General features: G+C 44.5%; 1 protein-coding gene across 1 annotated transcript; it reads left to right on the top strand.

The window, feature by feature from the left end:
- Nucleotides 1–1,826: 1,826 nt before the first annotated feature.
- On the top strand, nt 1,827–23,628 carry dab1b (DAB adaptor protein 1b; the record flags this gene model as incomplete). The annotated part of the gene is made up of 13 exons (XM_079285855.1): nt 1,827–2,247; nt 8,097–8,236; nt 10,401–10,499; nt 12,319–12,450; nt 13,615–13,734; nt 14,146–14,184; nt 16,573–16,638; nt 18,189–18,248; nt 20,177–20,224; nt 20,512–20,617; nt 21,240–21,887; nt 22,975–23,102; nt 23,536–23,628. The coding sequence occupies exons 1-13, from the start codon at nt 2,178–2,180 to the stop codon at nt 23,626–23,628; spliced, it is 1,749 nt and encodes a 582-aa protein (XP_079141981.1). The 5' UTR covers nt 1,827–2,177.
- Between the last annotated feature and the right edge of the window lie 1,581 nt (nt 23,629–25,209).

Below are 25,209 nucleotides of genomic sequence, written 5' to 3'. Positions count from 1 at the left end.
CTCTGACTGAGACGTACTTATGGGGAGGTTGCCCCTTTCTTTGGATCTGGGTGACATTATCTGCCTCATATGCACGCATAAGGGGTGACACATGGTCTAGACGGCCATGCACAAGGAGAATTTGTGGTGATGAGGGAACCGCAATGACCTGTTTTTAAAGGAAATTAAATGTGTCCTAACATCACAGTTCATTTTAGAATAATGGGAGGGTTGAAGGACTCGTCAGGAAAATGAGGATAAAGCTGGAGAGTGTATTTCACAGATCAATTTGTTTTATGCATACATACAGTAATGCACAAAGCTATGCATCTGTATGCTGAAAAAGGTCCATCTGAAAGGTTTGCCTTACTTAATTTGAAAGAAAAACAAATTTTCCACTTACCTCTAGTGTTATCTAGTCATGTAGCCCCATTTGTGACCCGCACTCTGTTCGTTACTACATGATTCCCCAAACGGTGGCCAACACAGGATGTGAAAATATCGTATTTAAATGTTGATTTAGCATTGGGCAAAAATTGTATCATTCTGGGCAGTAAGCATGGGATCACAAAAATACCTCTGAAGACAGCCCGCATTCGGACAAGGCTTCCTTTATGTTCCCACGTTTTCAGATATCTGTCTCTGAGATTTTTGCCACCACCATACAGTGAAGGTGGATGAATTTCCATTTGGGCTGCTCAAAACGTTGAAAAATTACAAAAGAACAATAGCTTTCTTAGGGACTGTTTTTGATAGAAAATAGTCCCACATTCCACATTGAGGTCTGCGGATTATCTCGATTAAACAGCGACTCTGGAGCATTGTCTAGTGGGCAAAACAACGTCAGTGAGCGGATGTGCTTTTTGAAAATTGGGTGAACCATAAATAAGTCACGTCTATTAATCTTTATTTTTATAACTGAAAGTTTCAGGAAGATGCAAATTGTTGAAAAAAAGGCAGATAATAAAAATCTCATAATTCATTGAAATTCTCACCACACAGACTCACAATGTCAAACAGGATAATGTGTGCCATGGTGCTCGATGTGCAGCAGCTCTTTTTCGGGCCGGCGTAGGCTGAAGGCCTCTTTTTCCAACAATGGCCCATCACCATGCCAACTGAAGCAGTGCCAGCCACGGTGCCAGTTTGGCACGGCCCCCGTGTTAGCGGTGGATGAGTCAAGGGCATTAAAGCACAATGTGGGGGGTTCCAGTTTATGGATGGCTGTGCCAGGTTTTCCAACACAGTTTCCTTTGAGAAAGCCCGTCATTCAACGCTCTCTTCCCCTCCTCTCGTGCCATTGGCCTGTTGCGCTGTGAGCATTAACAATCCATCTTCTGAAAAATTTGCTTTGCACGCACAGAAGCGCACCGGTCATGCTTTAATGTTCTGTATTTACTCACAAGCTGTACATGAAACAAGAGCGTTGAATGTTTCGCCACAGGTCTCTTTCTAGGGTGGGCACTGAACGGCACGTATTTGCTGCTCTCATTAAGAATTGATGATCCAGAAGAGATAATAATGTCTTTGTTGATTTGATAAATTGGCGCCTGCAATTTTGTATTTTAAATTAATGTTGTAATGATCATTTCATTTTGGCTTTTTAACCACCTCACCCAGCTTCACATTAACTGTCATCCTTTTCTTCTTCGCCTTGCAGTGCTCGGAGCAAGTGACTGTGATGGGTTGTCGGACTGCATCTGAAGTACCCTTCCAAAGAATAATATCTACTCCTGACCTACTCTGAAGAACAATATCTGATTCAATCAATGTTGCAGTCTCCCCCAGGGGGAATTACTCCTGAGTAATAGGTGGACCCTCGGAAAAGAGCAACACTGGATCATGTGATACTTGACCTTCAAGAAGAGAACTCGGGTGCACTCCAGAAGATGTCAAATCTGATCTGAGGCTGCTCTCGAGAGGGGTGACACAGCTCATAATCCAACCATCTTTTCATGTGTTATTCAGCGATACTCAAACACCATGGCCCAGTAGTGACGGAGTGTAGTCATCAGTGCTGGATCTTCATTTATTGAGGAGTACCAGACATCTCATCATGGATTTGAATGAGATTTTCTCCACCAAAGAGCGGCTGTAAGAGGACTGGAGTGTTGGGGAATCGGACACTGGGAGTTGGGAGGATTAGCTAACCCATGGTGGATCTGCTGTGAGCAGGACGAGGGACCCAGCAGTGGAGGATGTCAGCGGAGGCCGAGCTCCAGCCGGGTGTCAAAACCAGCCAGCGAAGGGAGTCCAGGAGAATCAAAGGTACGTGAGACGCCACTTAGCAAACTCCCGAACTTCGGCACAGCTATTCTGTAATGCACTTGTGTGTAAGAAAATATGTCTGATATATATGGTGTTGAAGGAAAAGCAGGCAAAAGACGACTAGAAGCATGCAGCAGAGTCTAGACAAACTGGGAAACTGGCAGCTTTCTTGTGTTTGGCAGGCAGCGAACACACAACTTAAGATTGTGATGGAGCTAAATAACATTGGACTACAGGGATAGAAGCTTCCCTCAGTCAAGTTCGCCGAGAAGATCCAGATGTCGTAACAGCTCTTCCATGTAGCTCCAGGGTATGGTAGCGCCATGATTTAGGTGTCATGGACAGGGTAATTCACACCCTGTCGCTTTGATGAACAGCATAAGTGATGTAACAGGCTTTCTCTGAAACCTCACTGGGAGATTGAAATGGGATTGAATTGGCTGAAGGGAGAAAAGGAAGAGGAGATAGAGAGGGAGAGAATGAGATCCACAGGGAGGGGAGGGGAGGGGAGGGGGGGAGCAAGAAGAGTATGCTTTCTCATTGGCCTTGCCTCTCTTCATCCTTTTTTTTTTTTTACTCATTTCTCCGGCCATGAATAAAGCCACTCCAGCTAGTCCAGTAAATCTGGCTTCTGCGGGCTGGCTGTAACGAGGCCGCGGGGCCGGGTCCTCGGTGGCTGTTTCACTGGTCCTGTCGGCTTGCTCAGATAAATGGCCAGGCTGGAGGAGGGCCCATTGATTTGAGTTAAGTGGAGGGGGGAGAGCAGAGCGAGGGGGCTATTACACACGTGGCCATGTGGCAGGCTATCAGCGCAGGCTATCAGCCTCCGACTTTATCATGTTGATCACATGTGCTGCAGGGACCATTGCCACAATCAGCGAGGATGCTATTTAGATCCATATAAATGGAAATGGGGCAACGTAAATGCATGCAGACGGTCGGGCAGCACAGCTGGGGGTGTTTATGAGGAGGCTTGGGACCAGGTGAAGGACACGGCTGAGGCTGAGGTTGATGACATGTATTTAGACAAAGCCCTGTGTATATATTCATACGGCTGAGAAGCTGCAGAAGAAATGGGTTTGATTTAAAAGATAAGATTGCTGTTATTTTCTATTTTCCATCATGTCAATAATTCCCATGAAGACCCATGCATGTGTAATAGTGTTTGCGACTTCTCCGCCGCTGTTTGTTATGCTCAATTCCATTCACTCCTCGGGAAGATGTAAATCTTTTTTGTTTTTTTAAAGGATGGCAAATACGGCCATAAACTTAAAGTTCCGTTTTTTTAAATGTTTCTAGCATTTGTTACTCAAAGGGGACTAAATAGTGGAGCAGCATGATGGTATATATGAGTATATTTGAGTTAAAAACTCAATTTATTGTTATGAAGTATGTACCTCAGTGTAGTTCATTTAACATTGTTGGGCAAGTCATTTTAAATGTGGAGTGGGCTGAAGCTAACACGCTCTCAATCCTTTAGCTTTATGTTTAATGCACAAATATAAGAACAGTCTCCTCAACTAACACTAGAAAGCTTATTTTCCCAAAATTATTTAAATTTTTTTTAAATGGAAAAAGCTGAAATTCAACAATCAACAAGCCTAACTTAGCCCCAGTGATTGCTCAAATTGCTCTAGAATGTTTATTTCCAAAGTGAAGCACCATGGTTCACACCCTCCAACTGTCCCACTGGCTTAGCTAGCAGCTAAGATAAAGATACAGCATGTAAATAAGACAACTGTGGAGTTACAGGAATGCTTTGTCATCTTCTTTGATGACAAAGCAGATGACACCTCACACTTCCGGCCTCCGGAGCAACGCTAACGCCTACTTGACCTTCCCATAAAATGTCAAAGCGGCTGGGATTAGTAACTGTAATGTTGTTACTGAACTTAAAATGTTACACAGACGTTTGTTAGCAGGATAAATTCATTGTTGGTTTTGGTCTTTTTTATGGGATTTGTTGCTAATTAGGAAAATCTAGTATATTTCCAGCCTCATGTTTTCATGCATGTGTTGGTTTTGTTTTTGCCTATTGCTTCATTATTCAGTTAAAAAACGTATTTCAGAGGAAAATACAACCGTATGTTTATCAAAAATCATTCACAGCAGCAAACTCTGGCTGTCATGGTAAAGTCAAAGCTCCCCTCCATCCATCCATCAACATGCGTGGCTTTGCTCTATCTCCATAGCAACTGTTGCTCTCCCACTGTAATCTGTGTGCAAAAAAAAAGAAAATGAGTTAATTTCAAAAAGAGAGGCAAGGAAAGTGGACAGAGAGACGTTAAAAGAGAGGACGGAGACGCCAGCAGACGGACACAGAAAGAGCAAAAAAAAAAGATGAAATCACAAGTCACCTCTCGTACTAAGTGTGTGACATTGATTGCACAGATTGTAAGAGGCGGAACAAGTGGTTACCATTTCACCCTATTCAAACACTATTTCCCACATTTGGCCAAATCATTTTCTGTAACGCTTAGCTGACCCTTCATCCCAACTGCTTCATCACGAGTGTGATAATAGCATCATTGTGGGGCCCCTTACCTAAAGAACGATCTCACCAGCCACCACTCAGCACACATCAATACCTGCGTGTGAGTCAATGGTGAGTCAATGGTCTGTCCACCGCATTGACGTTGTGCACAATGCCCCTCATTAACTCTGTGGCTGCTTTAACCATCAGCCTCCGAACCAAAATCGTAATCTGTCGTTGAAGGCCAGGGTCGGGGTGGAGGAATTTTTGACATCGGTGTGGGTCAGGCGAGGGAATGCCTGCTGCTGTTAGTGTTTGTAAGTGTGTATCTGTGTGTTTGCTGAGCCTTATGAAAGTTATTCCGTGCACATGGGGGAGGCAGATGGCAGGGACAGATTTGCCTTCCTCAGACAGCATTCTCTTTACTGCTGCTTAAAGTCATCAGCCCCCTGCGCTGATAGGACATGCATAGTGTTTTCCTTTTGCAAAGGTTAACATTGTGCATTGCATGTAGGTGCGCCCATGACTCAGTCGGCATCGCCTCTCATTAGAGCTCAATACAATGTGTGCTGGACCTCCTGGCAGACAGGGATTATTGACAGGAAGAGACGGCTACACACTCGGAACGGTTCAAAGGTTAAGCTGCCTCGATGCCCAGATCCCCAACAAAAAGTTCCTTGTTGCCAAGTCCTTATATCTGGAGGGGCACTTCTGACTCTCCATCTGTTGCCATCTGTCTCTTCACTGTCCCCATTCTAGTGTGGCAAGGATGAGGATGCAACTCTGTGATCAGAGACAAGCCCTGAAACAGCATGGTGCAGGGCTAACAGTAATCGTTCTCTCCGTGGTCCTGTTGCAGGGCCTGCCTGTGTCAGGTGGGTGAGGGCAGCGTTTTGATTTGAGGCCCTCTGATGTCCTGGCTGTTGAATCTCAGCTCCATTTTTGAAGATTTGGCTATTTCATGGCTTTATTAAAGCATTGTAAATTGGGAGCAATAGGAAATATTGGGGGGGGAGAGAAGAGTGCGACAAAGGTTCCACGCTGGATTCTAACCTAGGACGCATGCATCTCAGACCACCAGGACTCCCAGATGGCAGGCATGTTGTCCTATGTGTAGGATACACTTAGATGCTGACTATGCTTTAGGCAGCCCTCTGTCAGACTAATTATGAACATCAGGCGTATGGGCCAGAAATGTTGTGAGGACCATTCAACCTTGGGTAATTGTGAAGCCAGAAAGCCAGAGGAATATGTGTCACCACACGCACACGCACTTTCTCCCGCTCTCTTCTCCTTTCTTACAGTAAAAGTAACAACATGAAACAGAATGCCCCGCAGCTCTCTAGTTTTCAAATACAGCGCAGTCGCTCATCCGAACCCAGAGCACGTAGCGTACGAGTTATGCCACTGTGTCAAGACTGTCATTGGGTATGCAAGGCCTACTTTCTTTCTTTTTTGTGGATCTGTGAACCTCTAAATCTCTCCCGAAGTGTTATTAGGGGAGCTGTATGTAAAGAAACAAATGGCACAGAACATCTGGTTCAAGCTCATCTGAGAGAGCTGCGCTGAATTGGACCGATCGTGTTTAAAATGCAACTGGAGCAGCATGCGTTTTACATTACATTAGTGTATGAGTCAGTAAAATCTGGCTGGAATACAAAACACTGTATGACTAGGCTCCAGTCACTGTATGAGGGATGGGTTGAATGAGGTGCAGCAGTAATTATCGTAGGAGTCCGCCCTCTGTCCTGCAGGGTTTAAGCAACAGCACACACATAGCAATGTATACCGTTTGTCTTTTTAGGGAGTTTGCCATCACAGTGGGAATGGTAATCTCCCTACATGGTTGCTGCGTGCATGCCAAGCTGGTTGATGTTCAGAGGATCACGGTGGCTGTATATAACACTCATTATCCTCTGGCATAGAAACAAGTCTGAATTAGAACCAGATTTTGACATTCACTTGCTTAGACTTTAAATTACTTCAGCGTCATCAAGCCCCCCCCATCCTCCTCACTTTAGAGAATTGTTCCCTCATGAATTAGTGAGAGGGTGTGCATCGCCAAGACAAGTGCCTGCATTCGAACTTGGACAGGTTTTTTTCACCATTTGCACAAGCCACTTAATTTGCACTTAAAAAGAAGAAGGAAAAAAACGTCTTCTTGACTTTTCCTTGGAAATTGCAGAGATGGGAGGAGAAATTCCATCTGTGTGAGGGTAGATGTAGTATGGCTGGAGATACTGTGTGTTTCTGGGTGGAATGAGGTAATTTTGGTGTAATACTGTCTTTGAGTGCAGCCCGACAGAGGGATATTCCACCTTCTTCTCTTCTTGCACACGGCTTAGCCGTAACTGTGCCGTTAACTGGTTGTACTGTACGGGCTCTTGACCTAGAATCGAGTGAGCAGGGAGCTTGAAAGCTGTTAAATTCTCAAAGGTGAGGGCGACCTTGATTTTGAAATCCTGCTATCTCGTCATGTCAATCCAGCATCCAGCGGTAACCGGTGTTTTGAGGGCTGACAAAACCGGCCGAGGTTATGAGCGGATTGTTTGTACGTCGCAGGAGCTCGAGACGGCGCTTCAAGGCTTGCACCCTCATAATCAAAACAGCGCGACGGCAGATAACGCGGAGGCAAAAACGAGAAAGGTGTCTGTGTCAAGGTGGTGTCAGGTTGCAGAGATTGACAGATAGAATAATCAGCAACAGGGATGGGCGGGAGAATCGAGGGGGGAGACATTATAAAGCCCAAGGCCAGCCACACACACACACACACACACATTTGGAGCTGCCCTCCTGTCTCACACCACCATCCCACCAGCCAACATCCATCACCCAGGGAGGGCCTGGTGGATTATGGGTGAGCGCTGGACCGAGATGATTCCTCTCAATAGCAGCCATTCATGCTGGTTTGTCACCACCAATAGCACCCATGGGAACTGTGGGCGTCTGTGAGGCGTTGGAGTGAGCACCCCCACTCAACCACCTCGTAACCTTCCACCCGAGATTTCAATGTGAATGCCCCACAATGCCCTGCAATGGGTGATGGCAGTGTGTTCCCAATGTTCCAGTTGTTTTCTCATTTAGTCCCCCGGCTTTATCAGCTTCATTTTCAATCGCAAGTTCAATTTCCGTTCAATCACTCACTGCTGCTAATTTGCAATTCATTCTGCATTTCCTATTCCATACATATTTATACCAGAGCAGCCAACACTCTCTGTCTCACACACACACACACACACACACACAGTAGTATGTCTATACCTCAAGCAGGGCTTGACGCTAAAATTGTTGGAGCTCACATCTTTGCCTCCTGTAATCACTCGCTCCCATTTTCTCCTTTTTATTTCTCGTCCTCTCTTTTGCTCTCCCGCCGCAGGTCAGGACCGCAGTGAGGTGGGGCTTATTAAGCGTTTCCGCGGAGATGGCGTACGCTACAAGGCCAAGCTGATCGGGATTGATGAGGTGACAGCGGCGCGCGGGGACAAGCTGTGCCAGGACTCCATGATGAAGCTGAAGGTGTGTGTGTGTGTGTGTGTGTTGGGACATCATTGAGCCTCTTCGCTCATCACCGTCAGATCTGTAGAAGGCGTGCTCGGACATGTCTGTATTGTCTGTTGGATGAGCCATGGAAGCTGTCTTGTCCTGTATATGACTCACTGAAGCTCTGTAAAGACCTGATCAGGCGGAACAAATAAAAGTCCAGCCATATTATTCGGTAGCTCTGTGTCATGTAGCTACTGTTAGGTTGGGTTTATATCTTTTGCAAAAAGCTAGCGGCTTTGCACTTTATTTCCCCTCTAATAGGCTGCTGTATTTTTAGCATTGCTCAGCTTTCTGACCTTGGAGGCAAACTGGCTTCCTATGTTGAGATGCTAAAAGCAACATATAACTTGAGTAGTACATATTCACTTTTCAGTGTTTGACTGCAACCCCCCCCCCCCCCCCCCCCCCCCCAATATGTCTGCCTCTTGAATGTCTTATCGTGTCAGTCACAGCCTACTATTTTTGCAACAAAGTCTACGACGCTATACTTGTAGCACATACGCAAACTGTGATAATGTGACCCAGATCATCTTTGAGCCAGTGTGTAAAATAGGTCAAATTCAGCCCGACAGTAAGTCGGGGGAAAACAGTCTTAATACTGTTGATTGTGGATGAGTGTTGCTAAAATGTGCTGTAGATTCACTCGTTACTATTTTCTGTTCTCGCACAGGAACAGTTTACCTTGATAACAGGTTTTTTTTAACAGATACCGTCAATTTCATGAGTTGAAATGACGACTGAGGCGAGCAGATGTAACCTAATTATAATAGCATAAGATTTATGACTTGGTTTGAACAAAACTCCAGCTGTTTTCTTTTTTTTCAGCTTTGTTTTAAAACAAGAATCATCCAAAGGGGGACTTAATTCTGCACTTGATGGCTACACACAGTATATCGTACTAGAAGGCTGAAGCTAAGAGAGCCTAATGCACACTGCTTCAACATGTGGAGAGATCTTAACAGACCTGGTTAGTTATGATTTGACAATTGCTACTAGAACAGCTGCTAGCCAGTTACAGTCAATGGAGCAGTCGATACAGACCTGCTATGATCTGGACAGGGGATAGAGGGGGGAGGGGTCTGTATTGAGCTGCCTCTCGTTGCCTTCAAGACTAATCCACCAAATGGAGAAGTCAATTGCTGATTGACAACATCCATCGACTCTCCCGCCCTCCCGCCTCTCTCTCACTTATTTCATCTCTTCCTTATCCCTGCTGTTTGTTCTGCTCGTTATCCTCCTCTCTTTACCCTTCCCCCTTTTATGCTTAAATGTACATTGATGTGTGTAAAGATGAATTTTAATATCTCCCTGCAGAAGCAGAGCTTTGGTGATGATTCATGTGACCTGTTATGGCTTGGGTTTTAAATATTAGCTCATCCTTATAAGGAAAACAAGTCTAACGTGGAGGGTAGCTGATGTACAGAAGAGGTTGAGCACTCATTAACGTTATGAGCCTGCAGGTTTGTCAGACGTATTCAGCACAGAAGGCAGGTCTTTCTTGTCCTCTTATCTCCTCTCCTCTTTTCCCCTCTTCTCTTCTGCCGCAGGCTTTTGTTCTGTGAAAGGCATGTCAAGCACACGGAACACAGATCAAATAGAACGCGGTTAATTGTTTTCTTTATTAGAGCTGAGAATATAAGAAAAGGGGAGCTACTGAGATCCATGGGGAGAAACGCACTTCAAAGGCTGGATCGGCCGTTTAGTCAGCACTATGTGAAGTTGTCGGGGCGGGTTGGTCGGTCGGCAGCGCCATCCATTCTGTCAGCAGATCTCACCTTATTGTTGTTAGCTAGCACTTGTGTCACGTTGAAGTGCAGTAAACCTACTTCAAGAAAAGGGAGAGAATAAATGGTGCTCAGGGGGGGAAACAAATAATAATAATAAGACTCGCTGCACAATTCGACATGTGAATTCCTCTGAGAGAGAAGCGTCAAGAAATGGCGCTTGAAAGAACATTCTGTCCTATCACACCTTATGTAACTCCTGTCACCCTAACCCCCCCCCCCCCCCCCCGAATCTCTCCCCCCATCTCCCACTGTCGCACTCACCTGAATCGGAGGAGAAGAAGGCTCACCGTCTCTCTTGTTGAGCTCGTATCCTTTCATCTCCACATGTCGTTTCCTTTAATCTCCTGCAGGGAATGGCTTCCTCGGCGCGTTCCAAAGGGGAGCACAAACAGAGAGTGTTCCTGACGGTCTCATTCGGCGGGATCAAGATTTACTGTGAAAGATCAGGGGTGAGTAGCATGTCAGCGAGTGGGCCTCGTGGCAGAGCTGCACTGTGAGGCCTCCGCCAGCTGCTGTTCTGTGAACCTACAGTACAGGACATCCAGAGGGCAGACGCTGGCACGGTTCAGTTCACAGCGGCTGCCACGGCCGCCATCTTGTTATCCTGGCTGGCTCGGTTGACATATTCGTTCGACTGCGATATCTGTAGAGAAGGGAAGATGATATACAAATTTCCCCCTGGGGATAAATAAAGTACCTATCTATCGATCTATCTATCTATGATTCACAAGGTTGTGCTGAAATAAAAAAAAAAATCCATCACCTTCCAAAAATCCAAATATCAATGCGAAATAAGCAACAACGTGCTTTCGACAGTTTGCCCTTTAGCTCCTAAAGATTCAACTTGACAGGTCTTCCATTTGATATTTGAGTAAACTAGCTTAGCACCCTAGTAAGATTAGTGGTACACTGCAGGACCTTAAGATCAGTCAGGCCTGGTCTGCCTGTTAATGATAGCACAGTGAGCAATGTTATGGTGGTGTTATGAGACGGGCTGTTTCCGCCTCCATCCTGGCTTCCATCCCTCTGGCGGACTCGGAGGCCTGCTGTTCCATTACAGGATGATCGAGGGGCTCGGCTCTCCCCCGTCCTGGGGCGTAGTGTTGGCTAGATAGGCCCACTCTGCTCATCAGCGCTAACCGATAATTAGCACTCAGTTCCACCCCTTAATGATCATTGCCGCTAATGCTAATTACACCACGGCTCCACCTCAGCTGTCATTAGAGCTAAACTGATAACTATGCAACAGCGTTTGCCCCATGGCTGCCGATCCCCACCCCACCACCGGCCGTGGTCTACTCCCCAAAAAAGCACCCATCTTTGATCATATCTCCTTTCAATATGACTGGTGGCGATAGTGGTGTGTCGTTAGCCGGTAATGAAAAAGAACATTCAGCCACCAGCCAGCCAGCTCACCAGCTTTTGACGAGCTCATTTGTTGTTTTGGAAATCATGCCCCCTAATGCTTCTCATTTTATTTACTGATTACTGGCAGTAAATAACCCTCCACACTTAATATCCCCCTTGAGTTAGGCAGGCAGCGTCAGCAAGCTTTTATATGGAAATACTTTATGTGAAGCTGACATGATTCTCTGCTGAATCGTAGACTAGTCATATTAGTTTTGTATTTTACATTCATCTGAGGCGTTACTAGCGAGAGTTCCTCCCTAGTGCTGAAGCTTATCTCTGCTAATAGTGGAGTGGCAGCTGAATTACTCTCAGCGTGTATCTATGGTTTCGTGTTTATGTTTTGGGAGCTTTATCGGGGTGCCTATTTTGTGTCTATTCGTCAGAAATGTGAATGCATCAAACAGTAGTAGTAAAAATGGGATGGGATTTAGTTTTCCTCAATCACCAAAATTTCCCAGCATCTCAAATCCTGCTGATATCAAAGATGGACATAAAGAGATGTCACTCAATCTGACAAAACAAACATCATGCGGCTGGATTACGAGTTCTGCAGGAACTATAATATCTATACAGTACTGTGTGAGTACTGTATAGATATTATCTCTCCTCCCTCTGTGTTGGTTCGTTGCAGTTGGCTCAACATTAAGATGTTTAAAAGTAGGTTTGGCCTACTTTTCCTGCCAACACCGTGTACAGTTCTTGTACTTGAAAAACCTTTTTTTTTAACTCAGAAATTAAACAAGACAGAGGCTTTTTTCATCTTTAATAGGAGCAAGACAAAGAGTCGATTGTGTGAAAACCATATTCCACCAAGCCCACGTGGTCTTTGCTGTAACACTTAACACCTCTGCCATATAGGTGCTCATGCATCACCACTCGGTCCACGAGATCAGCTACATCGCCAAGGACACTAGGGACCACCGGGCCTTTGGCTACGTCTGCGGGAAGGAGGGTCACCATAAGTTTGTGGCCATCAAGAACGCACAGTCGGTAGGTACTTTACCACAGCGCTCTCGAAAAGTTATTGCATGCAAGTCCAAGTCAAGGCCCAAGTCCCAAGTCCTTGAGGGCAGTTCTAAACCAGGTCACAAGATAATTGATGGTCAGGTCTTTTGTACATTTCTAAAGGGTGACCATTAAATGGCACAGGATTTAACATTTACATAGCTGAGACCAAGTCGATGCAATGCACACAGTAGGCCGAACAATTAAATATGCAAGCTGTGCGGCTGTGCAGCTGTGCAAGGCCTTCCTTGCACTCTCAAAAACACTTTGATTCAAATTGGAGACGTCAGTGTTTTTGCATTCAAGCCTCAAATCAAGTTTATTGGCAGTCAAGTCCTCATTTGTCAATTTTGACTCAAGTCCAAGCCTGAAGCCTACAGATGTGCACTCTTTTGTTTAATTATAAATGTTCAGCTGGAGCTCCAGTGGAGGATTGTGGAAAATGCAAATAGTGGTGTAATTGAAGATTGCTGTGATGTGTGCTGTAGGTCAGTTCAGGAACATGTAAAAGTGAATTATTTTGATTTGTTTCTGAAGAAAGGAAACTATCTAATGGTCATTTCAACACCACCTTGTTGTCTGATCTAAGACACTGCTGCCAATATTGAACTGCACCTCTAATGCTCGTTTCTACTGCATTATTTTCAGGTCAGATGTATTTACAAGACACGAGTTGACCTGATAGATAAAAGTAAACGAGTAGATATTGATGTTGTCTTAACTTCTGTTTGAATTTGTTGAGCTTGTTTCCCTGTGACATCTTCATAGTCTTCACATAATCTATTCTAAGTTGGCTGACTAAAATAACATGATGAATGTTTTAATAAATACATAATAAAATAAAAAACTATTCATAAAGGTCACTCCCCATAAAATAACACATTCATGAAATTGTTGAGGGTAACACAGTTCAGTCAAGTCTTGTTCACTTCAGAATTCTGTGTACTATTTGTTTTCTGACTCCGAAAGGTTTTAAGATAATTTTCCAAAAATATAAATCATTTTAGCGGCATTGATTTTCTTCTCCCGTATCTTGTGGACTGGCCGTTTCCCCTTCTTACACCTCCGTTTCTGCCTGCTTGTCTCTTGCTTTACTTCCCACTGCTTGATTTTCCACATGCTCTTCCTCATCTTCCTCCTCTCATGCAGGCGGAGCCTCTCATTATTGACCTGCGCGACCTCTTCACGCTGATCTACGACATTAAACAGCGGGAGGAGATGGAGAAGAAGGCCCAGAAGGATAAACATTGTGAGCAGGCGGTCTACCAGGTAGGACGGCACATTTCTGCTTTTTTTTTTTCCTCAGTTTTGTTTCCCATTCGGAGGCGAGATCACACGTAATAACTTAGCCAGCGATTAATTCACACAACTGAAGTGTGTTTGTCTGCACCATTGATTTCTATGTTGAACATCTATCTATATATATATGTCAGGTTTGTGTGAGAGGAAATGCACGCGTTGGTGTGTGGTCGATAAACCAAATCACTGTTTCATTAAAACACATTATGAGTGTGTAATTATGTTCGCTGGCAGGAAGAGACGGACGGAGACAAATCTATTTTTTTGCGTTGTTTTCCGTCCTTCCATTTACTTTTTAATGAGACTCTAAAGTGTGCTGCACTGTCTTACTGATGAAAAACAACATGTGTCATCTATGCCTTCTGTCCCACCACTACACAGACCATCCTGGAGGACGAAGTGGACGATCCAGTTTACCAGGTAGGTCCGTATGGCACACGAGCAGGAAAGAAACTGCTGATCTTGATGCTTTTCTAGCTTCACTGGTGCTGTTTTCACTCTTAAAGCTTGGAATAAAAAGAAAAAAACTGTTCATCATGAATTTTAATATCTCCTCCAGTCACTGATCTGCTTGAATTAATGATTCATTCTATTCCACCATTCCAGTAATACACAGTAGACCATCCTATTGGACAGTTTTGTTCAACCATTCAACTCCCATTTGCCAGTGCAGTGTTGTAAAACCATATTTTTTCAGTTGATCTGTGTCAATGTTCTGATTTCTTCCAAAGACATGCCCCCCTGACTGGTTGTTACCCTCTCCCTCCTTTCTGCCCTGTGCATTTATTTGGCTGTACATGTTTTTTCTTTCTCTGTGTTTGCTCACACTGAATACAGACAACACTAACTCTTACTCTGAATGCTATGTTCAGTGGTACGTCCCACCACCTCTCAGATCACCTCTGTTCTTTGCTCTTAAAGTGTGTTTTGCATAAAGTCATTCCATTTGCAGCTTCCAATTATGTTGTTGTTGGTTGACAAAACTCCAGACTGTGGCCAGAATCTTGAAGGAGTACTTTGACATTTTGGGAAATACACTTGTTCTTGACACTTTCTTGCTGATAAGATCAATACCACCCTCGTGTCTGCGCTGTGGATTTGTAGCTCGAGCCAGCAGCCAATTAGCCTAGCTTAGCATAAAGACTGGAAACGGGGAAACAGTCAGCCTTGTCTGTCCAAAGGTAACACAATCCACCTACCAGCTAATCCGAGCTGCAGTGATAACGTTGGCCCTTGATTTTGATTTAGCTTTAGTCTTTTGACTGAAATTTTATTATTTTTATGTCTTCGAAGCATTTTTACAGCTGTCGCCATCTTTGTCGTGTACTGTTGCTATGGTGTCGTTCTCATCCGTCACAAGGTCAGTGGTAAAGGCAGTTCACACACACTGTCCATGGTACTCTGCAGTGACGCAGCAGACTGAATTTTAGAACTCCGTTTGAACAGAACCACTCACTCTCTGTGGTTCCTGCTCACCTAGCATTAGCTTTAGCTTCTGTCTGTTCTCTTCACTTAAGAGCAGATTCAGAAGCTGATTCACTCACTTGGTCATTACAGTTCTGTTTGTTTTATGGGTGAAGATTGAGAAGAGAAGCTAAAACTTCGGGTAGCGTTAGTTCTTCAGCGAAGATTTGGATGGTTGACATGATGGGCGACATTAACAATTGACTCGTTCCTTTTAACATTAAAGACTGAAAGTATTGTTAACATTACATCCACAGCCCCTTGATGTTACATTTACTTACCTTTTTATAAATGTCAGTGTGCTGCCTGCATGTTTCAGTCGTCTATTCCAACTTGTTTGTCGCTGATTCTTGACTAATTCTGAGTGGATTGTAAAAAAGTTGAATCCATAAGTCTGTGTCTTCCAAGAACTGTTAATGTCAGATATAATTTCTGACAGAGACATAACGTCATTGAATGGAAGACGCTTCTTGCTAATGGAAGTGCAACAGGTCAAACAGCTCAACTTCTAAACAAGGAATAGTTATGGGCGGCGAGGACGTTGTGTGATTCCGCAGAAAAATGCAGGTTTTTTTAAAAGGACTGACGAAACAGTAATTTGTCACAATTATTGTTTTCAGTCGTTCATTTTTATTTAGTTCAACCCTTGTTTATTTCAAGAAAAATAGGTTGTTGACGAAATGAACACTGCCGAGCTGGTCGAATCGGACAGAGCCAGGCTTGCTGTTTCCCCCCGTTTCCAGACTGAATGCTGAACTAAGCAGCTGCTGGCTCCAGCTACACATTTACCAAACAGATATTTCATCTTACTGTCAAGAACGTGAATAAACGTATTTCCAAGAATGTCAAACAATTCCTTTAAATTGAGATTTATTAACATCACTCTTAAGAGGAGATACTGACTGATCCGAGACGTCACTTATGGATCTCAAGCGAACAATCTGACGTCTGGGTCTATTTCCTCTCAAAGAGGAGGAGCATCACATTGCTGATGTTGAAGGGAGACCTCCAGCTAAGACCTCCACATTGCCTTGAACTACTGCCTGACCTATTATACTTGTGCTCTTTCCTCTTCCCACCTCGCTCTTTTTCTCTCTCTCTCTCTCTCCCCATCTCCCCCATTCCTCTTTCCCATGCCCCATTTTTTTTTTACACCCTTCGTGTTCGTGATCTCATTTCTCTCCCCACTCGACGCCATCCTCGCTCCCCTGTGCTTTCATTTATTCTCGTCATGTATCGCTCCCTTCTTGTATCTCTCTGTTTTATATGCCAACCTTTCTCTCTGTCTTCACATCTCATCATTCTCTGCACCTCTACGCCTTGCCCACTACTTCTGTTCTGTAGTACATAGTGTTTGAGGCCGGACACGAACCCCTCCGTGGCCCCCAGTCAGAGGAGAGCGTTTATCAGGTACAAAGACAAGCATTGCCCCCTTTTCTTCTCCCTCTTCATACCCTGTGATAGATTATAATAGTAAAAGTACTGACAACATGACTTCATAGCACCTTTCAAGATTCATGTAAGAAGTTGCAAAGTGTTTTTTTGGAGAAAGGATTTTCTGGGGATTCAAAGATAGATCAAACCAAGGTTTCTGTTTCAACTTGGCTGAATGTGAAAAGCCATGTAGTAAAGAACCAAATGAAGCTGTGAGTTCTATTAAGAGGTTCATATCAAAGTTATAATCCCTATGATTTTAATCCATTACTCCCTGCATTAACTAAAACTGATCCCTTGTTGAAAAATGGGGAAATTAGCATGTCTTTGTCTGCAACACATCAGCGCTAAACGCAATGTGGCTCGTGGCTTTTTCACAATAAAAGCCATCCGTGTTTCGCCAGTTGCACGGTTTTATTTGAAGCAGCGGCGTAATATGTTTCATTTGCATTAGCGGTAACTAAATACAGCTCTGATGCAGTGTAATGAGAGCGCACACTAAACAATTAGGCTGTCAATGAGATAAAATGACACTCGATTACCTGCATGCATCGGTTCCTCTGTGAATCCAGCATGGGAATGGCAGACTCCCCACTACCAATGGAAACTGCTGTATGGAGAGGCAATTACAGAATGAAAATACTTTGAGCAACAATTGTTGAAAAAAATCTGTTTGATTTCATGAAAAGCTTCAGGATTATTACTTTAATTATTAAAGTAAAAAATCAGCAGCTTTATGTTTAATATGATGCCTCAAACAGCAGAAGAGTCAAGGTCAGTTGTTCCCCCAAAGCCTGCGTACCGGGCTCCTCTTATACATCCAACACTTTGACTTTTTGGCTTTAGACTATTTGAAGGACCAGCTAGGACGCTAGGGACCTGTCGTTTTGTTTAATCCTATTCCCCCCTCCCTCCCTTTCTCTCCCTCCTCCCCCTCATGCCTCTCTGTATCTTGCGTTCCTCTGAAGATGAAAGATGCAGAGAGCGAGATTAATCACTTGCCATGCCATTTGATCTCAGAATGAAACAAGATCAATAGACTTGGGGAAAACGTAAGGGGGGAGTCAACCAGTTGAGGGAGCAATAGGGGAGCAAGGCAGCAAGGTTAACAGCAACAGATAGTTTGAATAAATGGGAGAGAAATATACAAAAGAGGCCAGAGCCGAGGCATTTTTGTATTGTCAGATTAACCAGTTGAGACATACTGTTGCAGCATAACAATAGGCTTTCTTAATACTCACAGAACCAGCATCGTCGGGCATTGTTTGCAATCAATATTGATTTAAGTAGAATTGATTCAACGGAAAAGCTGGAAAGATTTGCATAATCGCATTGCTCTAAAAGATAAAATTGCATCTTTTTAAAAAAAATTACTAAATCGAAATTGATGCAGAAAGCTTTTTCTTTTTCTATACACATGTTTCAGTTCTTGTAAGCTGCTGTACTTTTAATAACCCAGCCTGATAAAAAATAAAACATAAAAAGGTTTTGCTTTGTTCCTTACGTGGACCTCCAATCCAATGCAGGTCCCAACCAGTCAGCAGAAGGAAGGGATCTATGATGTCCCAAAACGCCATTTCATGACTGTAGGTGTTTTTATTTTTTACCATTTGTTTCTTTACCCTTGCAAACCTCTCTTTAACATCCTCTTGAAGGAAGTACCGTAAGCCCCCTTTGACAGTCTCCATTCATATTATTTTGCTCTACTCTATTTAATAGTTTCAGTTATGTATTGCAGCCTACAGGCTCTAAAATGGATTTCCTAATCCCAGAACGACTCAGCCAGGGGTCTATGTCTGCATCCGCTTTTTGTTATGATGACGATGATGATGATGATGAAACAAAGCCACATTGGTCATGCCTAGCCTGCTTGAAGACATAAGACTCATTGATTGGTCAACCAAAGGCAGACATGTCAGCAATTTCACAGGACATTAGAAACGCAGGCTTCCAATCGCAGGCAAAATCCAATCTTGTGTGGAATCTGACGCATGTCGTGACCAGATGGAGAGTAAATCAGCTTGGAGTCTGTCTGCCCGTCCCATCTGACTGGCACGGCGGACTGACGAGATAAATAGATTGGGGGCTGTTCCGTCTTCCTCGGAGGATGAGGACGAGAGGTTTGTAGGTGGGGTTTTGGGTTGAGCTGCATGCAGTGTAGTCGGCTACATACAATCAAGGCCACCAAACACTCGGACCTCAATGAACAGCAATGTATGCTGTTCAGAGAAACAGCACAAGTAGCATTTCTGATTCCACTCCTTTCCATCAAGCTGAAAATATATTTCACCTCATCCCGGTAGATTTTATGATTTCTTCACCACCATGCAGTGACAACGCTGTTACATCTCTCAAATCGCCGATAAAAAACATTCATTCAAGCCTATTCTGCCAAACATTCACCCAGAGACTATTTCCACGCAACTTTTGAAAACAGCCCTAGCAAAGTGCTTCTCTGCTCTCCGCTGTTTGTGTGCTGGTTGCTCAGCATATCAAACAGATAAACTTTCCCGGCCCCCTCGCTATCTCACCCAAACAGCCCATGCCAGTATAAGTAGCAGCGCTTCCATATCTCTAAGTGTTACTGCTTGTCTGTTCATTCAGTTGGAGCTTTCTGAGAGCCTTGAGCTCCCCTGATGTGTGTCAGTGCCTGCAGGGAGAGACCTCTGTGCACAATGTTTACCTTTCTCCAAATTCAGATTCATTCTGTGGCCCTCAATGGTCCCAAAGTGCCGTGCAAACTGCAATCCGCCATGTCCCGGCTTATTCAAACATAACACCCTGTTAGCAGCAACACTGATTGCTGTGATTCCTCCTTTTTCTTTCTGTTTTTTGTTTTTTTAACTATGTGTTTTTGTTCATGTATGTGTTATGTTTCTGCAAATCCTGTATGTTCTGTGTGTTTTTGTGCTTTTTACAGTGATTCATTGTCTGCTTGTGCATGGCCCCCAGAGACATTTCATGCAACTTAGTCATTCCATAGTGCCTTCCATAGCCGCGTCCCTCTCTCCTTTAAGTAGTTTTGAGTAGAGGACAGAGGGGGCTAGAGCAGGGGTCGTGTCCTCATTGTCTCGGTTGGGTGGTTCCAGGAGCTTCTTCTTTCATATATTTGATGAAATAAACACGCTCTTCTGTCTATGTATCTGCTCTCGGAGTAGAATCGGCGCGATAAAGCTTCCCGGGCTCTCATGGGGGCCCCTCCTATTTGGCAGACATAAGAATATCTAATCAGAGTCTGTTTTATGGGACTGAATAGCCTTTTACCCACTCAATTATAGCGAGCCATGAAAGATTCATTTTAGATCCATTTTCTGATAATGAAACGAGGGGATAGTTGTTTCTTGCCATCCACAGCACAAACTGCCTTTATGAATAGATTTCACTCCCCGCACCTTCCCACCCATACCCTGTCTGGAGATAAATTCAAGGTTTCATGACTGTGCAAATCTCATTGTCGTGATGTATCACTGGATTTTGTCTCTCTTTCTCCCTCACCCCTTGGTTCGACTCACAGAACATCAACCACTTCGATCTTTTCGGCGACATGTCCACTCCTCCCTCGGTGAGTACTACAACACAAAACCAAACCCCGATTAACTTTGTGTAATTGGTACAAGTTGATAGAACAGCGTGGGCAAATTACATTATTTTATCTGCAATGTTATGTCATTGCATTAGGACAGTCGCAGAGATCTAAATTACCTGAATATCCGACAGCACTGCGGATTGAAGATAAATGTGCAGCATGGTGACTTTTAGGTGACTTTGATAGTAGTGACATCTGTTTGTGTGTGTGTGTGTGTGTGTGTGTGTGTGTGTGTGTGTGTGTGCGTGTGCTTTGCCGACCAGATGCCCCCATCCCCCGCCAACACACTGGACCCGAGCAGGAGCAGCCGACAGCAGCAACACACTGCTGAGTTGTACGCCCCCTTCAGCCCCACCTCCATGCCGTCAGGTAGCTGCCCGCACTGAGAGACTGAAAGAAACATAAAAGAGAATAAAGTGCCGGTGGGGATGTCTTTCTTTGATGTGTTGTCTGTAAAAAGCCGAGATTGTCTGTACCACAGAGATACTGGAAAGCGATGTTTAAGGACAGATAATGGGGATTTTGCATATTTTAGCAAAACAATTGACATTTTTGTCTTCCAAGAACATTCAAGAACGTCCCAACATCATTTCAAAACAGCAGCCGACTGAAGACCTTTTTAATGCAGGAAACAACTTAATTCACATCGTCCTTTTCACAATGTGCCTGTCCCCGATAACACAGCTTATGAAGTCAATGCTTTCTGGCAGCAGACTCTCAAATCTCAGATGTTGTCCTGGAACACTCCAACAAGGAAGTATTTTCAGTCCAATGCATTACCATGCAACAGTAACAGAAATAGGACACACAACTGAATGTGTGTCATTGATTACTGATCTCAAACAAGCTACTGCAGGTTTGTTAGTCTCAAAAATATACAATAACAATGATTTTTTTTTAAACGATAGATATTATTAATGTTATTATTATTTGCCCTTCCATTTCCAGCTTTAATATCCTTGAATCATGTTTTCTCCTCCTCTTGCTCCAGGTTATATGACCATGGGTCCTGTGCAGGCCGCCCAGTGGGCGCAGCAGCCGTTTTCTGCCCAGGCTCAGACTCTGGCCTTCCCCGTGCAGGGGCCCCTCCAGGTGGGTCAGGTCCTCCCCGGTGGTCAGCCAGTCATCTGGAGCCAGGCCAACATTTTCCCGGCCACTCAGCAGCAGTGGGCGGCCATGGCAGCCTACATGCCTGCCCAGACCGTGGGCGTGGGAGGGCACGCCATATCAGCTGCCATGCTCCAAGGCCTAGTACCCATTACCACCATGTGCCCCCAAGCCTGCGACATGTCGGCCCCCTCCTCTGCCATCACCAGCCCCCAGCACACGGCCGACCCAGCCCTGCTTCACAGGCAGCTGAGCCTAGGGAAGGAAGGCCTCGTCCTTGACTCAGATGCCGGCGAGGGCCCCTCTACGTCAGGAGCCGGAGCAGCAGGTGTGGGATCTGGCGTCGCGTCTGCTGGGGTGAGCAGGTGTGGGACCCCAGGCCTCATGAGTGTACCGGACACACTGGTCTGCAGTCAGCTGCTGCCACCTTCAGCTGCTGCGACCCAGGAAGAGGAAGGAAGCTGTAGTGACCTTGATCTCTCTAGGATGACCATGAGCCCAGGGACATCCACATCACCGTCTACTGAATCACGTAAGTGTTCTTAATTGTTGTCTCCCGACATAAATATGTCTCATTAAACCTCCGTCTGTACCACTTTATTAGAAAAGCATTTCAAAAAAACACGATTAGCCTTTCTAGCTGGATGTCCCGATGGATGGCAGTGTCACAGGATGGACTATTTCAACATCTATCCAATCTATTGCCATTACATTTTGTACAGGCATTCATTGTTTCCAGGTGATACATCCCCCTGAGTTTGGTGACCCCTTGACTTTCCCTCTAGCGCCATCATGATGTGCACATTTGTAGTTTTGAGTGAGATTTCTCCAAAACTATTGGATGGATCGCTATAAAATTCAGTAAAAAAGTCGTAGTGAATGGAAGAAACCTCAGCAGGAGCAACTGAGGAGATTACACCAACATAGTACAAATGCACTAAGAACAATCACAATGACAAAATCAAACATTTAAAACATCGAGGAAGAATAAAGATCTGGGAGCAACTGCAGGTGTTGCCAAACAGACCAGAGTCACACAACCTCCTCTGAACCGTGGAGAGTCCGAAACAGGACAGACGACGCAAACACACAAGGCAAAGCTCAAGAACACCGGGAGAGAGAGACAAGGACAACATGCACACAAGGGAGGAAGAGACATGAGGAGAGGCTAAATCTACGGAGATCCAGATCCAAACATCTGGAATGAGGCACCAACAGCTACAGCTTGGAAGCCTCCAAGCTGTAGCTGTGTGCTTGTGGGCCAACAGACACACAGAGGATGAGAGAGATGCAGTGGTTTTCAGAAAGTTGACCATATTCAGGACAAAGGAGATCGGACAGGTATGGAGGGGCGTGCATGTTAATAACGTTGTGCTTTGTTTGATGATGTGCAGAATGTCAGGTATTTTAGAAAAGACAGTTAAAGGGATGACATGCAATAAAGGTCATGATCTGGATTTGAATCCACTGCTTCTCTGCATAGGTTGTGCACGTTACCAGCTTGATGCTCAAATGTATTCCCAGAGCAGAGCATTAAACACTCGGTAAACAAAGTAGAAATCCCGTTCTATGTCCTCTTGCTGTATTTACTGAACATTTCTTATTTCCTCTCCCCGCAGCATCCACTCCAGCCCCTCAGCAGAGCTCGTCTTCAGACTGCCCCCCTTCCCGGGCCAGTGACCCCCCCACAGATCACTCCCCTGTAGACCCAGAGGGTAACTGCAGCAGCGCCAAGGAGGATCAATCGGTGAGCTCCGCCCCCCCGGGTCAATAAGATTCATGGATTCGATTTAACAACTGACTGACACGGTGCTATAATCTGTTATTGTCGTATGGATGATCTGTTCTCAAGTACATTGCATGTAATCACACCTAGATGTCACATGATTAATATGGCCGAATGGGATTGATTTTACCCTTCTTTTTTTTTTTTAAAGCAAAATGTCAAGCCAATTAAACATGAAAGGTCAAAGATGATTTAAGTGTCTTGATTAGATCATATGTAATAAGGTAAAATGATGTGTCACGGTAATTATCCTAAATGTTTCACAGATGTTTTTCTGGAAAAGGAAAAATATGTACTTTCTTAGGTCCTCGCATGCTGGAGGAGAACCGATTCTGCCAAAGCATGTCACCTGCAAAATAGAAATTTTACAGCTTTCTGCCTTAATTTCTCTCAGGGCTCTGGTGTTGCAAGGTCGATCGCCGCTCTGGTGCCCGGTGGAGCTCCTGATCCTTCGCAGGATCAGACCTGTCCACAGGAAGACAGCTAGAGAACCACGAAAACCTAGTGGGTATTTCACAGTCCCCTCATCTCTTGAGTGAAATGTCTGAGTTTTATATATCAACTATCTTTACTTTCATGCATTTTTGCATTTTCATGCATTTTTGCCACGGCTCTTTTTATCTCCAATGTACAACGACCCACCCACCCATTCCCACCCCCCCTTGAATTTTTTCATAACCCGGCTCTGTGTTACTTTATTCGCTTTATGTTTCCATTCGTCTCATATCCCCTTGCCAATGAGTGGTTTGGGAAAGAGCCTTGGTTTAGTTCAGTGTTCCTGTCATTATGCCTCTCTACTGCAGTGATTTTCAACCTTTTTTGAGCCGCGGCACACTTTTTACATTTACAAAATCCTGGGGCACACCACCAACCAAAATGACACAAAAAGACACTAACACAGTACATATAATACATATAGTTAATAATATAGTTTCTAAATGTATTTGTACTCACTTAGTGTGAAACCTGGGCCTGTTTCGATGAACACAACATGGATATCCTGGCAGGAATGGTAGAAAGACACACACGAAGCTCTTCCTCAACAGCTCTCAGTCTCTCTCTGTTTTTAGTTTTTATCGCTGTCAAGCTTGGGAAGCTCAGCTCACACAGATATGTGGTTGAAAACGGGAGCAATGTCAAAATAGCTTTGTTGGCCAGAATGGGGAACTCCTTGGCAACAGCTAACCAAAAACTGTCCAAAGGAAGATCAGCAAAGTTTAGCTTTAAACCATGATCTTGTTTCAGTTCAATGAGTTCCTCTTGCTCCTTTAAAGTCATGTCCTTTCCAGCAACGGATGCTGAGCTGTATGGGTCCCTAACCCAGTCAAGGCATTCTGTGAAGGCTGAAGAGAAATAAAATGACAACTTCTCCTCCAGAGTTTTCAAATGTTTGCCAATCACCTCGCACATTGCAGCAGTGTTGCCATCCTGTGAGTGGGAACATCTCAAGGTTGCCACGCTGCACATGTTGTTGCCAGAGCTGCACCTTTAAACGGAATCCTTTGATGCGCCCGACCATGGCTGCGGCTCCATCAGTGCAGACACCTGTGCAGTTTTCCCACGTAAGCCCGCTTTTGTCACGATATTCCGACGTGACCCGAAATATTTCATCTCCTGTTGATTTTTCTGGCAGTGCCTTGCAAAATAGGAAGTTTTCTCTAATGGCTTCTCCATCCACAAAACGCACGTTGGCCAAGAGCTGACAATGTCCACTAATATCCGTCGACTCATCAAGTTGCAAGGCAAATTTCTTACTGATGCGCATCTTTTCCAAAACAACAGTTTCTATGTCCGCAGACATGTCATCAATACGTCTGGCAATTGTGTTATCTGAGAGAGGCACTTTAGCGATCTCTTTGGCCGCGTCAGGGCCGAGCATCTCATTCACAATGGCTTTACAAGCTGGCAGTATTAATGTTTCTGCCACGGTGTGGGACTTTTTTGTTTTAGCTACGAGTTCAGCAACAAGGTAGCTAGCTTTGAGGGCTCTCTCGTTTACCTTCGTGGTTTTTCTCAAAACAGTTGCCTGTTTCTCATTGTTTGTACGTAAGCGTACAAAATAGTCCAT

Source organism: Melanostigma gelatinosum (assembly GCF_949748355.1).
Source record: "Melanostigma gelatinosum genome assembly, chromosome: 15".
Lineage (NCBI taxonomy): Eukaryota > Metazoa > Chordata > Actinopteri > Perciformes > Zoarcidae > Melanostigma > Melanostigma gelatinosum.
The sequence above is the reverse complement of the archived record's forward strand: the minus strand, read 5'-3'. Positions and strand labels throughout refer to the sequence as shown.